Genomic DNA, 14099 nt, shown 5'->3' with positions numbered 1-14099 from the left:
AAGCTGATTAAAAAAGATAAATTTTGCACCAGCAGATTTGAACTCTAGCTGACCGAAAGAAGGAGCCTCTCCTGAGTTTTTTAGCCTCCCTTATGGCAGCTGTTAGCTGGGCTGACCTCAAATGTGAGAGGTAGGTCTGTATGTCATTGCAGTGTAGCTGGCTTGGGACTTTACTGTATAGTCATGTTTTAAAAGAAACTCGTAAAGTGGAGCACACCTTAGCACAAGCAGTTTGGCTGAAGAAGAGCATGATTGTGTTTTACTGTAACTAAAACTTCAGTGGGATCACCGATGGCGATGCAAGGTACAGCTCTGCTAACAAGGCTGTAAAAACAACATATGAATTTGTGTTTAGCAATGTAGAAAGTTTAATGAAAGTTTGTCTTAGGGTCTGGTTGCCCAGAAAAACTTACTCTGTAGAGAGGCTGACCCTGATATTTCAAGACACATTGGAGCTCAGATTCCTTCTTCCTGCAGTAATGGAACTGTTACACATCCAGAAGAGCAGGTTGAACAGTTTGTGCTGGTTTTGGCTGGGGCAAATTTTCTTCACAGTAGGTGGTATGGGGCCGTGTTTTGGATTTGTGCTGAGAACAGTGTTCATAGCACAGGGATGTTTTAGTTATTGCTGAGCAGTGCTCACACAGAGTCATGGCCTTTTCTGTTTCTCACCTCACCCCACCAGTGAATAGGTGGAGGGTGCACAAGAAGTTGGGAAGGGACACAGCTGGGACAGCTGACCCCAGCTGACTCGAGGGAGCATCGTGTCATATCATATGGCATCATGCTCAGCATATAAAGCTGGGGAAGAAGAAGGAAGGGGGATCTTTTGGATTGGCATTGGTCTCCCCAGGTAACGGCTGGGTATGATGGAGCCCTCCTCTCCTGGAGATAGCTGAACATCTTCCTGCTGATGGGAAGTGGTGGATGAATTCCTTGTTTTGCTTTGTTTATGCACGTGGCTTTTGCTCTGCTTTCCCTGTTAAACTGTCTTTATCTCAGCTCGTGAGTTTTCTCACTTTTATCCTTCTGATTCTCTCCCCCATTACACTGGGAGGGGATCAAGAGAGCGGCTCTGTGGGGCTTAGATCGCTGGCTGGGGTTGAACTATGACACAGTTATAATTCTAGAAAGGGGTTTTGATCATACAAATAAGAAATATAAGGAGCTTTTTTTCCTGGGACCAGAAGAAGAAATGAGCATAAAGGAAGAAAGGCTGTGACCAAAGTGGGGCTTTCTGGGAGCCTATGGTGTGAAAGCCTTCTCTCCATGTTTTTTTTAATACAAACTTTAAACTTCTGTTGAGTTTCCACAAGCAGGAGCCTTGGGGCACAGGGAGGGAACTTCTGTACATGTGACATAAGTGCAGAGCTTTGTGTAAAACTGCTCAGTGTGGCAGGCTGGTCTAAGAGCCTTTGCTATGCACATACTGAAGGAGTGTCTCGGGGGGTGACATGCACACATTAGCAACTACCAACGTCATCATTTCATTCTTTCCATGGCACTGTACTCATCTTTGGAATAAAAATCTTTCCATTTATTTGCATGATAGAATTGCATACCATACAACTGCGTGTTTTTCAGAAAGGTGGTAAGCCACCTTCTATGTGGTGTTCTGAGCATCATTTCTAAATGCTTAATGCAGAGCAAGACGATACAAATTACTTTAACCATTGCATTACATAAGAAACCTGGGCCTGTGCAATGAATATAGGCAGGCATTTCTGCAGAGGTGTGATATGAGATGTGCTGCATCCCTGCTGCAGAGGATTTTGAATTTGTTATGTATATATTTGCAATATATATATATTTGCAGTCATAAGTCCCGTTACATGTTTATTAGCGGGAACATGCAATATAATTTGCAGCATTTTTCTCATTAATCATTTTACACTAAATAATCAAAACTTCCCTATAATTCAAAGATCAAGTGGGGAGAAATATATTGCATGCATGTTTTTCATTTTTCAACCTATTATTCTCCTTGAAATAGTTTTCTGTTTTTCATTTGACGAATGAAAAGTCATTTCTGCTCTCCTTTGTATCTTTAATCAACCTGATACCCAGTTTACCATGTACATTATGTTGGGGACCTCCTTTATTTGTAAAAGAGACTGAAAGAACTTCAGTCCCTACAGTGCTTGAATGCCAAGTTGAAAAGATGTGTCAAATTAATTGATTCTCAACTGTAGCAAGAGGAAAGCATATTACTTTTTCAGAATAGAGTATTATGAAACCTGAACGATTTGACATGGAAATAACCACATGGTAAAGTCTCTTTCCTCAGAATGAAGTTTAAAGATGAAAGGAGTAATTGAAACATTAAGTTGTGTTCACAGAATGCACATGGCTTTCAGAGACAATGAAACTTTGACGTGTTCCAGCCTGTCTAAGACAGTAACATCATTAAAACTTTTCTGAAGCATAACTGTTTAATGCTAATTTGGTGCTTTCTCATCTTTTAAATCATTCAGGTGATTTTGTACCAAAATTCATGAAGAATGAGTCAAAATCACTCAGATAGAGAAATGTGTTTCTGGGTTTATCTGATTTTCCTCACCCATTTCAAAACAGCAGCATTAAAAGAATGCATCGACCAAGGTTGCCAAGAATATTTTGTGCTCTTCTCTACTTGCACATCACCAGAAAATACACTACTGACCGAATTTTTTAACCTTTCAGCAATATACTATGAAGTGCTAGCTGGCAGGTAGCTCAGTACTCTTTTCACTGCAAGGCCCTATAATGTAATCACAGTTGTAAAAGGAACTTGTGAGTGAAGCAACTTGATCATTCCTCACAGTGCTGCAGTGCCAAGTGGTTACAGGAGAACAGGGGAGAGGCAGCGCCAGGACCCCAGAGATTTATTCTAACCAGAAGGAGCACAAGATATTTAAACAAAGGTGAAGCTGCTGTAGGTGCCATCTGCTTGCTAAGGATTATATCGTAGATGATGTTTAATTTTGCTTAAACCAGAGGTGAGTCTTTATTTTCTGTGTGTTACTGTAATAAGCCTACTTATTAGTCTGATTTAGCAGTGTGTGTGAGTCTGGAGATATAACTTTGCAGTGTCACAGTCACTAAGGAAAAACCTGTGTATCACTGTGATACTTCATTGATCTGATATCCTAGAAATGATCTCTACAGGCAGATTAGTAATGTTCTTAAAGGGAAATATAATACCCACGTAGGAGGTGCTGGTAGTGGTGAAATAAAACTTGAGGGGCTTGAAAGTTGCAGTCCAAATAAATCAGATTACAGAAAAGGTGCATTATATTCAGATCTATTCACAGGATGGTAATTGTTGTGAGACAAAAGAGGGGACTGTTTCTGGAGCTCCTCATTAGCGTGCTGTGCTCTTATATTAGGGTGGTTGTTCAGAAACTTTTCAGCTGTACAAAAAGGCATAGAACTATTTACTGGAAGATGCTTTGGCACCAGTAGTTTTGACAGTGTTTCAACTTACAGGTTTTATGGAAATTGTTATTATACAAATTAGACTTTGTGTTGTCATTATGTGTATCACATGGTTCTCAGGAAAGTTTTGGAAGAAATAGCAACAATAAGGGTTTTTTCATTAGTGATGTCTTAGAAATTGTCTTATTTGTGATATCATCTTGTATAAACATTGTCTTTCAGTAATCATACTTACACTTTTGATAACAGATACTGAAGTATTTCTATGATTCTGTGATTCTATTTGTAGTTGTGAAGACTCTAATAGTCTCAAATCTACTAAAATGATAACGTCTGCTTAGAACCAAAAACCACATCATGCAGTTATCAGAACATATTTAAATTCTTAAAGAAATTAAATACTGGTTTAGTTTATCTAAAGAATTTCTTTTACTTTCTTCTGCATTACAGTTTTGTTTTCCTCTCCTGTATTAACTGGCAGCTGTGTCCCAGCACCCTTTCAGCAGACAAATGTTATCTCTGTACCATATGTCAGTTCTCTTCCAAGGGCTCCCGGTAATAAGCAGTGTTGCAATAGAGGGCTGTGTTTTGCTGTAAAAATGTTACTGTTGAAGGGCAAACAGCTCTTCTGAGCTTCTTATTTCATTCTGTCTCACTTTCTCCTCCAGTCTAACAAAGTCAAGAGTATATGAGAAAGTGAGTGCTTGAAATTTTATAAACTGTTTATATAGTAAATAATTTGTTGGAAACATGACTGTTCTGTTACTAATTGAATTTCACTGAAATAGGCTTTAAGCATTGAAGAACTGGGTATGTATACCTATTATCAGTTTCATTGCCATATTCTGCTTTTGTGTAGCTCTGTGCATATGTATGAACAAGGTAATTAAGATGCTGTTATTTCTGTATGTTTATAAAATGTGTTTGGTGCAATCCTAGTAGCAAAAACTCATTACCATACATCATCAGTGATTGCCTTATTTTGGCTGACAGATAGTGGCTCATTTCACTTCATTGCAAGTATGTGGACAAAACTATTAATGTAAAAGTCTTTGGACAAAAAATACTAGTAATTTCAGAAGCAGTAACTGAACTCTTCCTAGCCAGATACCATTGCTTTTCTTTAAGATACATATGTCTTGATTAGACATGGGGTTTCTTCCCTGAGATGGGAAAAATCATACTTATCAGGATAACCATACAAAAGCACATGCTTGTTTTTAGAGTTTTGGGTTTGGTTTGGGGTTTTTGTTGGAGTATTTGTGGTTTTTTTCAGTAAATATGCCTAAGACCATATTTTTTTAAGGAGATAAGCTTTGTAAAAGCAGTTTCTCAAAGTTCTGAGTACATTGTCAGGTAGTAAATAATGGCCTTGTTTACTTCTGTTTTGAGCATGGACTTTAAGCAGTTCCTGTCATTTATATTCTCAATGTATTATGTCAGCTTCACTGGAGTCAGTAGGAGCTGTTGGATAAGTTACTTTCTTCTGAAATCTAAATACAAACCGTTTAGAGTTTGAGTTTTACAAGTTTCCTTTTCTGTGTATAAAACGATCACAAGCTAAGCTTCTGTGGTACACTGGCTAAAATGCCATCAAAGCATTAATATAAGCATTAACAGCATTTCAGTGAAGCTTCCTTTTGTGAAGGGTTGGTGTTTTTTGTTCCTTTGTCTCTAAATATGTCAGAAAAAAATGTGTGTATATTGATGGGCTAAACGCATTATCTTTTTTTCATTAACTGAAAATATTGGGAATGAAATTGGCTTGCCAGCTGAATATGACTCCGTATAGTTGTGAGATACAATTTCTTCCAAACTCCTTATTAAAAAGATACATCTTGATAAACTGTCCCAGCTGAAAAGGTGAATGTTCTTTCTAGAAGATTTTGTTATTTGTAAACCATGACAAATAGTATAAATGTTAGTTGTGGATTCGTTTCAATTAATAGAAGTGGGAAGAAGTACATGGTGGTTTATATTTGGATTTGAAACCTCAGGATCTAACACCGCAGAGTATAAACAGCATTCTCCTTTCTTTGAATATATTGTCTGATAGTTGGAGGAAATATTTAAAAGACCATACTGCAATATTTCAGATGTCTTTTTATAAACAGCGTATTCAGAAGAGTGTAGCAGAATGCACAGAATGTAAAATACAGTGGAGTATTGCAGGATATAAAGTCCAGGAATAATTTGTATTTAAATGTCATGTTTCTTACTATTTATCTTATGTCCATGGTCACTATGTACTTTAAAACATTGTGATCAGTCTACTGCTGAGGTCATCTGAGAGATGTACACATGTAAAAGAACAAATGCTCTTTGAATTATTTCTCCTTTTTTTTTTTCCTCTGTTTTAGGACTATAAGCCACGGGGCACTTTGTCAATTCATGTGTAAATATAATTTGTTGCTGTTTAAAAGTGCTGCATGCAGAGTGAGTGGGATGCTGCAGAACTTGTAACTCAGCAGGTCTTCAGGAGCTAAATTTGGGATTGTAAAATCAGTAACACGTCAGAAAGGACCAGAAGGAAATGTGCCCCTTGGCTTTTCTTTTTATAGTTCTTTGCATTGAGGGTAACCCTTTGTGTTCCAGTTGGCGTAATCTTGTTGGTGTCTCACACAGTTCGTATGCAAACCAACAATATGGTCGCAGTCCTGCCAGGTTTCAGTCAGAGCTGGCTTGGCTCTGTAGTCCTTGTAGGCTTTCTTTGGATGCATGAGCATGCATGAGCATGTATTGTGAATAATTTGCCCTTGAGTCAGGTGATGACATTGAATATTAGTACCCTTCTTACCCCTTTCATTAGTGGATTTAGCAGTAGTGTATGCTCTGTTCTCTGGAACATTCTTTTGACCCAGTCACAAATTTTCCATGCCACATACCCACATGCTGCACATGTATAAACTTGCTGCTTTTTTTGGCATTAACCAACTAGAGACCCTCAGGCATGAGTCTGGACAGTCCTCAAGGCACCTCTCCCTATAGGCAGTATGTAGCAGACCATGTCAGGATTGTCATATTCTGCCCTACAGAAGTCTCTAACACTGTTCTATTGACTAAGCTGCTGAGCTTGTGTCCTTGCATGCTCTTGTATATCCCCTAGCCTTGTCCTGTGGCATGTAATACACACCTTAGCATCACAGGATAAAAGCTTTACTCCAGGAGGTCACGGCACAGCCCCTCCTGTTATTTCAGACTTACTTAACAAGATCAAAACGCAGTAATTGCCTGCAGGTACCACATGGAGCCCAGGGAAGAAGCCAGGCCAGTGGTGATGTCCTGTGCAGTCATGTCTTTGCTAAGGGCAGTTATGGGTACAAGTAATTTTGGGCCATTTGTCCTGGCATTGTCCTCTCTGAGTTGGATGTCCTTAGAAATGTAAAGATAGCCTTGAGTTATCTCTAGTAGGCCGTCTCAATTCCATAGACACTGTCACTGACCTTTTCTTGCTAATATAATTCAGTTGTCAATAGCATTTTGCTCCTGGCTGCTATACTTGAAGGTGATTAGGATGCACAGAAATTGGGGACACATCAACTACACTGATACCTTGTACAAATGTAAAATAATGCATACGCTAACAAGCCTTCTTTTTGCTCTTCATCATTACTTAGATCAGGACCTCCATTAATTTACAGAAAACATTTTGTTTCCTGAGAAAAACAAAATCAGTAACCAGTTTCTCATCAGACCAAGAAGGAATCACTATAGGCTATTACAAGTAGACTGAAACAGTGCATTGCACTCTCGTCTGTGTGTTGTAGCAGGAGTGCCCGTTAACAGCAACAAGTGCTGTTGGTGAACTGCAAAATGCTTATAAGCTGTGCATATTATAAAATTTAATTGTACATATCAAACTAATAAAAATCAGGATGAGGACCCAGTATTCTCCAGAAGATATCCAGGCAAGAGCAGAAAATCTCACTGTATCATAGCGTAGATACTGAGCTTAAATATTTTAAGAACTTGTACTGTCCATATAAAGACAGCATTCCAAAGGTATATGCACAGCTGCTAGATTGAAAGTAATACAAAATGAAAGCTTTTTTATTAAAACGAAACAAAAACAGCAAAAAAACCCAAAAAGCAACATTATCAAGAGCAGGAGGAACACTGGTAATTGTTTGAATCATGTATGTCATTGTGCAATCGAGGCAGGACTGGAAGCTGTACCCCAGAGAGAGTTCATGTTTCTGGAGCACCTTTAGAAATAACAGTAGTTCCCAACTCAGCTGCATGCTAAGCACCTTCCTCCCTTTGCAGAATTTGGTTTTCCTGAGAAGCTTACAGGAGTACACCAACAAGATACACTGTTCTCATTGCTTTTTGTGCTATAAGTGGACAAAGATATGATATGCATAAATGACCAAGGTTAAAACTTCCAAAAGGTTCAAACTGTGCAATATGTGTTTTGGTTGTTACTCATGGGAAAAAGCAATTTCCTTTACTCCATAAAACTCCCCATGTATTTTACCATTCTGTTGGGCTACTTTATGTTATTATTCTGATTGTACCACTTTGAGTTACTTTTATGTTACGATTCTGATTGTACTGCAGGATATTACAACTGAGGCTATAAAATGAAATATTCAGGAGGACTGTTTATCCCAGGAAATATTACGGATGTTATTTTCAGTTACAAGAGGAGACAAAAGAATTTTTTTTAATCTTTAACCTGAAGAAAGAAAAGTTGATGAGAAATAAAGAAGTGGAATCCAGTGCAGTAAGACAGAGAGCAGTGACTGAAAAAATATTTGGACAAACAGTCTGGTTTTTGCAGCACAGCAAGACATGGTTGTGGACGTGGTTATGTCCGTGCATGAGGATTCCTACTTTGTGGTCTGTGCATTTAAAACCTGTGGAGCTAAGAAGTATGTTCAAGCTGCAGTATATATGTTATCTGTGATAATATGATTGCTCTTTCGGGAAAAAAAAAAAAAACAACAACCAAAACATTTGCTATTTTCAATCTTTACAGTGGCTTAGAGTGAAAATATTAATTTCTGTAATTTATTTATTTACAGTGATTATTTCTATGACTGTTTTCTTCATTATGCCTTCCCAACAGCCTGGCTCTAGTCCATAAATTTCAGCACCCACCATGTTGTCCTGGAGGTCCAGAGCAACATCTCTGTCCCAGTTTGTGTAAAGGTCATGGTGATCTTGTGGCTATCTTTAGTGCCTCATCACTCCTACCTCCTGAGCCATGAATACTCACAGGCAACCCTATTCAGCTACCCACATTTCAAGCTCTACCATATTATATCCTTCCGGTCATGCTGCCTGATCTGGCTGGCTCCAGAAAAGGCAATATGGGGTAAACCACATAATCTTACCTGCTTTGTAGGAGCAGATGGAAACAGAGACACTTTTAGGCAGGTCTCAGCAAGAGAGGCACAAAAAAATTTGGGTGGCGAATGCTTAGCTACTGAAAATGAGAGAATCCTGATTTATTGTAGGGCTGTGCATGTGGTTTATACTTCCTAGGCTGAATTTTGATTCATTTTTGATGCTCAGCTCACCTTTCAGGATTGATAATGATGGACACATGGTCTATTTTTAAAGATAAAGCTCAGATCCAAAATGTAGCCTTTCACTTCTACATACAGAGTCACCAGCATTCCAGCAAATACCATCCACAGTCACCTGCACTGCCTAGGGACTGGTCTGCCTGGTGCACCTTGTCTAGCCTCCTCTGCCTTGTATTTAGCAGCACTGAATAATGTGTTTTCAGCTGACCAAGGACCAGGAGTTTGGATGAGCTGCAGTGGCCTACAAGGGAACCTCCAAGCTGCTGGACTCGGTAAAGGATCTGTGGGAGTAGCTGATTTCTTCCACTCATAGGCATTTGTTTCTCTGCTTCTGGGTGCCCATGGATAAAGAGTCCCTGGTCCAAGAAGCTTAAGAAGAAAACCACATCCCCTTTTGTGCTGATGATGTCTCCTCTGAGGCCCATGTATGAATTCTTTCTTTTTCACTTTGGCCATGTTTGCCATGTCTATGCTAGCACCAAGGAGGTTACTGTGATAACTCACGGGAGGGAAGAAGCTCTATGGTGTGGTTTCTCCTTGCCCTCTACCAGCTCTGCAGACCCAGGCAGCAAGGGCCAGCTGTTCTCCACAGCATGTTGGAACACCCTGAGCAAAGGGTAGGCTGTGCAGGGACTATCAAAGCTTAAATTTCATGTGAAGAAAGATCAAGATCTGTCAGCTTCAAGCATCAGCGTTATTCATGTGAAATAGGAAGGTAAGAAAATTTTCAGATCACTTCAGTCCCCACAGGAGGTGGTGGTGGAAGAAACTTGTACCTTTTCAGTGCTGCCCTGAGCAGGCTGTGAAAAGGAAGTGCAGACTTTGCAGACAGCGAATGAAGGAGCATGTGAATGAAGGGGCAAATGCAGGAGAATGTTTTTATATGCACTTAGGTGAAACTGCAAAACCTATTACTTCCTGAGAGAAAGTAATGTTACCCATTTAACAATAAATGAACTAACTGATCAAGAACAAGATAAAGTTTGAAGTCAACGCATGCTATTACGTCACATAGAGCCTTCACTGGAAGTCTTTAGTTAAAGATCCTTGAAAACAATTATTGCCATTGGAAGCATAATGTTTGCCATGTGACAGCAGAACTCATTGTAGATCAGCTATTGCACCTTGAGCTCATAACCACCCGTGTAAAGAGCTGGAAGCTCCTCCCACTTGGAACCCAAATTGCATTTTAAATAATGTGTAATGGAAGCTTTTCCAAACGGACCAAGCCTTTAAACAAATTCGCAAGATCTACATTACTCTGTAGTGTTCAGTTGCAAGCTTGGACTGCGGAGTCCGTCATCTTACAGACAAATTCTCTGAGGGTTAATTCTGCTTAGGAAATGCTGAGATCAGAAGTTATGTAAATCTTGCTGTTTACTTTGAAGAACTTCTGTGGTGAAAAGTAAGATTTTTCTGAGTCAAAACACATTATTGCATATTTTGATACTAGGTATTTTACTACTTAACTTTTTTTTGGTGGAATGCATGAAACATTTTCTTTCTACTCTTTCTTTCTGTGAGAGTTGTAACTTCTTTTGTACCCACGCAAGCTAACTAAGAAGGTGGCTAGAGACACTTTATCAAATATATGGTTATCAATCACTGTTATCTGTCTACATTCCAGGAGAAGCCATCACCAATTTGCAGCTGTAGAAGGGAGAGTCATTCTTCAATCAGAATAGTCTTTTTGTATTATTAAATAGTAATCATCAAGTCAGATCATTGTTGGGGAAAAGCTGCAAGGAAAGGTTTTGCTCTAAGTTGTCATTCTGACAGTTGCTTCCTTTTCTCTGCTTTCAGAGGGTGGCAGCAAGAAGCTAAAGAGCACGATACAGAGAAGCACAGAGACAGGAATGGCAGCAGAGATGAGAAGTCGCATGGTTCGACAGCCAAGTCGGGAATCTACTGACGGCAGCATAAACAGTTATAGCTCAGAGGGCAAGTAAGTGATATTATAAATATTAGTAATGTAGGAGATGTTTCTTGTCTTTGTAAGAAAACCTGGGATGTGAACAGAGGTCCCAGCTCTGGCTGAAGAGGATAGTTCTGTATACAGATTCTTCCCCTTGAAACATTTGCAAAACTTAACTATTTTAGGCACATAACACCAATTTCTTGAAAACTGAGGTTTAGAGAGAGTTTTTTAAGGATTGACATTTTCCCTGTCATCCAGTGAGGCATTTTGTACAACAAAAGACAGATAAATTCAGACCGCGTTATTCAAAACGAAACAAAGGGTTACTTTTTCTTTGAGTTATGTTTGGATTAACTCAAAGTTAAACTTCAAATGTATGTAAATCGCTGTGATATGAAACTCTGTTCAGTAATACTATAGACAAAGAAGGTTTAGTCTGGAGCTGATCCAAGTCTCTTATTGAAGATTGTAAACCCAGAGTCAAGCTGCCCCATCAGCTGAAATCAGGCAGACAACTGAGAGTAATGGGGCAGCTGTTTTCATTCACTGCTAAACGACTCAGTATGTAGGAAAGGAGAACAAAGGCAGATCTTACACAAAAATGTGCGTGAATACTTCAGCATCCTCTCAGCTCTCAGTGGGACTCAACTGCTTGTGCCAAGGCACAGTGGTCAGTGGGAGAAATTCTTAGAAGATACCTTCCCACAAGGGGAAACTGGGAGTGCAAGTGCAAATGCACTTGTTGTCTATAATTGTTGTCTATAATATAACAAATATCTTCTGTTTTCCTATGAGTTCTGTGATTTAGCTGTAGATCAAATCCTAAGATGCTCTGCAAACTTGCATGAGTTTGGTATAATAACATTAGTTTACAGCAGCTCTAGGTTTAGATCACAGTGAACGAAGAATGTTTAGATGCAGAGAATCTTGTAAGAAAGATGACCATCGAAGCAATTTTCTACTGTTTAATCGCTTCCCCCACATGCATCACTGGTTTATTTGTAGAACATGAATAGGACACAACTGCAAGGTGACAGGAAGCCACACAACTGCATCACATGATCAGGGGTACATGCACTGTGCCAGCTAACCCTAAAATCCTCTTCTTCATTTTTATGGGCCTTTTTTGAACATTAGAAATGTCACTGTAACTTGATGTATTATTTCTAGTGTGAACATGCTTCAGTTTTTGATAGCATCTTGTGTTCAGAATAGCAAAGCTGTTTGGTAGGTTTTTCCTGTCTCTTGCAAGATTCCCATCAAAATCAGCAGGAGCTTGACTTTTGTTGCTTGAGTTTGTCTGCAGTTCCCTCTTGACATTACTGTAGGCAGGAAATAATGACAGTTACAAAATGCTTTTGTTATGTTTGTAAGGACTGCTTTTCCTTCCTTGTGTACACTGTGATACTGACTTTACCTCCAGCATCACACAGTTTTTTGACAATAACATGCCTCATCCTGCACTTCGTAAGATCAGACAGATGTGTTTACAAATGCAACACAGATGTGTTTAACAAATTGGAATTAACATTAAGGTGAATGTGTACTTCACAACCTTCAGTATTTTGTGTATAACTAGAAATGTTTGAAAAGTGAGAATGCTCTCAAGTGAACATTTCAATGATTTCAATGTTGTTAGTTATTCCACAGCAAAATATAACATGTTTAGGGGGGAAAGGGCAAAGAAATGAGCAACAAACTCTTCATAGCAGGGGCAAGAGTGAACTTCTCTCCACCTGGGGAGAGGAGTAGATTGTGTGTCCTTCTCAGAAAAGGGGGGCTTGAAGCTGCATCTTGAGGCAAGGTGAGTGCTGTAATTGGTGGGCTGATGGTTGGACTGGAGACCTTGAGGTTCTTTTCCTCTATCCAAAGAAACCTTCTTATATAAAAGAGTTCTTAAAACTAAACTTCACTGAAAAGCTTACCTTTTGGTAAATCAGTTTTGCAACGAAAAGCACTGTGCTGATATTTTCTGGCCAGCTTTAGTTACAGGCAGTCTGTGCATTTATACAGGCATAGTAAGAGCAGTTAGTCTTGAAGAGAAGAAAGTGTTTTTTCTATAAAGCTAGCTGGGGTTTGTAAAGAGCTTTTAGTGTGAATTGGATGACTGGAGCACATAAACCTGATCGGTGGAAATCAAGGTTTTTCACACTATATGTTTTTATTAGGAAGTGCTGTTATTTTCTTCAGTCTAACAGGAATTTTTTTTGAGGAAGAAGCAGATACAGAGTGGTGGATGGTCTGATGGCCATGCTATTTAGGCTTGGTTCAAAGTCTGTTCTTCCATTCCTTGTGATGAGGAGGTCTCAAAAAAAGCTGACCCTCCACACCATGGATCATTCTTTATCTCTGGGGTTGTTTAGTTTCTTTTTGCTCTGCTTGTTTCTTTGGTTATTGTTTGGAGACTCTATTAAAAAGAAAATGGAGATTCTAGAATACAGGAAACCAGCTTGAAAAAGCACATCTCATAAAGTCACTGAATAGTTTGGTTGGAAGGGACCTTTAAAGATTGTCTGGTGTGGTCCACCCACCGTGCAATGAGCAGGGACGTCTTCAACTCAGTCAGATTGCTCAGAGCCCCATCCAACCTGATGCTAAATCTTTCCATATATTATGTGTGTTGATGTACTACATTACAGTTTGTGTCCTGAAAGAGGGACGAGTACCAACAATAGACTCAGATGTGGCTACCAGAATATTTTGGCTGGGGAGCAGCATTAGGTTTAGCTCTAATCAGCACTAGTACTACCTGCCAGTATTTAACTATCTGCTGCTTTGTTAAACAGCTGTAGCAATCAGATTAACTTAGTGTATACATCTGTTTTCCCTGTTTGTTCTAAATGATGTGGATGGTGTTTGGATGTATGTATAGCTATAAAACAGTATTACAAGGTAATCAAGCGTTTAAGAATGAAGAATGATAGGCTGTTAAATTTCATGAGGCTTTTAATGTTTTCTCATACAAGGTCACTTATAGTTTATTCACCTGTCGGGCTCTTCAGTGCTCCTGGAGAACTCCCTTGCAAAAACTGTTTTATGGGCTACTTTGGGCCCATGTGCAGAACTTTACTACACTTCTTTGGGGCCCATGGGGGACAGCTCATACCTGATGCTGCAGAACAATTTGTGGTTGCACATCCTAAGCTGCTTGACTTGTATCAGTAGTACTTTTGAGGTAAATACTGTAGGACAATAGAAATTAATCCTGTTCTTAGGCTTAACCAGCTTTT

At 39.2% G+C, this 14099-nt stretch overlaps 1 protein-coding gene across 26 annotated transcripts in view; it reads left to right on the top strand.

Moving 5' to 3' along the window:
- RIMS1 (regulating synaptic membrane exocytosis 1) overlaps positions 1-14099 on the top strand; it is a 298538-nt gene that overhangs the window by 277752 nt on the left and 6687 nt on the right. For 25 of the 26 annotated variants that reach the window (XM_061358529.1, XM_061358527.1, XM_061358553.1 and 22 more), the window contains one exon: positions 10755-10896. In XM_061358529.1, coding sequence (XP_061214513.1) covers positions 10755-10896 — 142 coding nt within the window. Of the gene's footprint in view, positions 1-2559; positions 2979-10754; positions 10897-14099 lie in introns of those variants that run through there. The other variant, XM_061358552.1, reaches the window with a different exon arrangement.

The sequence above is a fragment of the Neopsephotus bourkii genome, unplaced genomic scaffold (genome assembly GCF_033783945.1).
Source record: "Neopsephotus bourkii isolate Nb327-2 ecotype Australia unplaced genomic scaffold, CSIRO-AGI_Nbou_v1 NB_947, whole genome shotgun sequence".
NCBI lineage: Eukaryota > Metazoa > Chordata > Aves > Psittaciformes > Psittacidae > Neopsephotus > Neopsephotus bourkii.
This window is presented reverse-complemented; position numbering and strand designations above follow the sequence as displayed.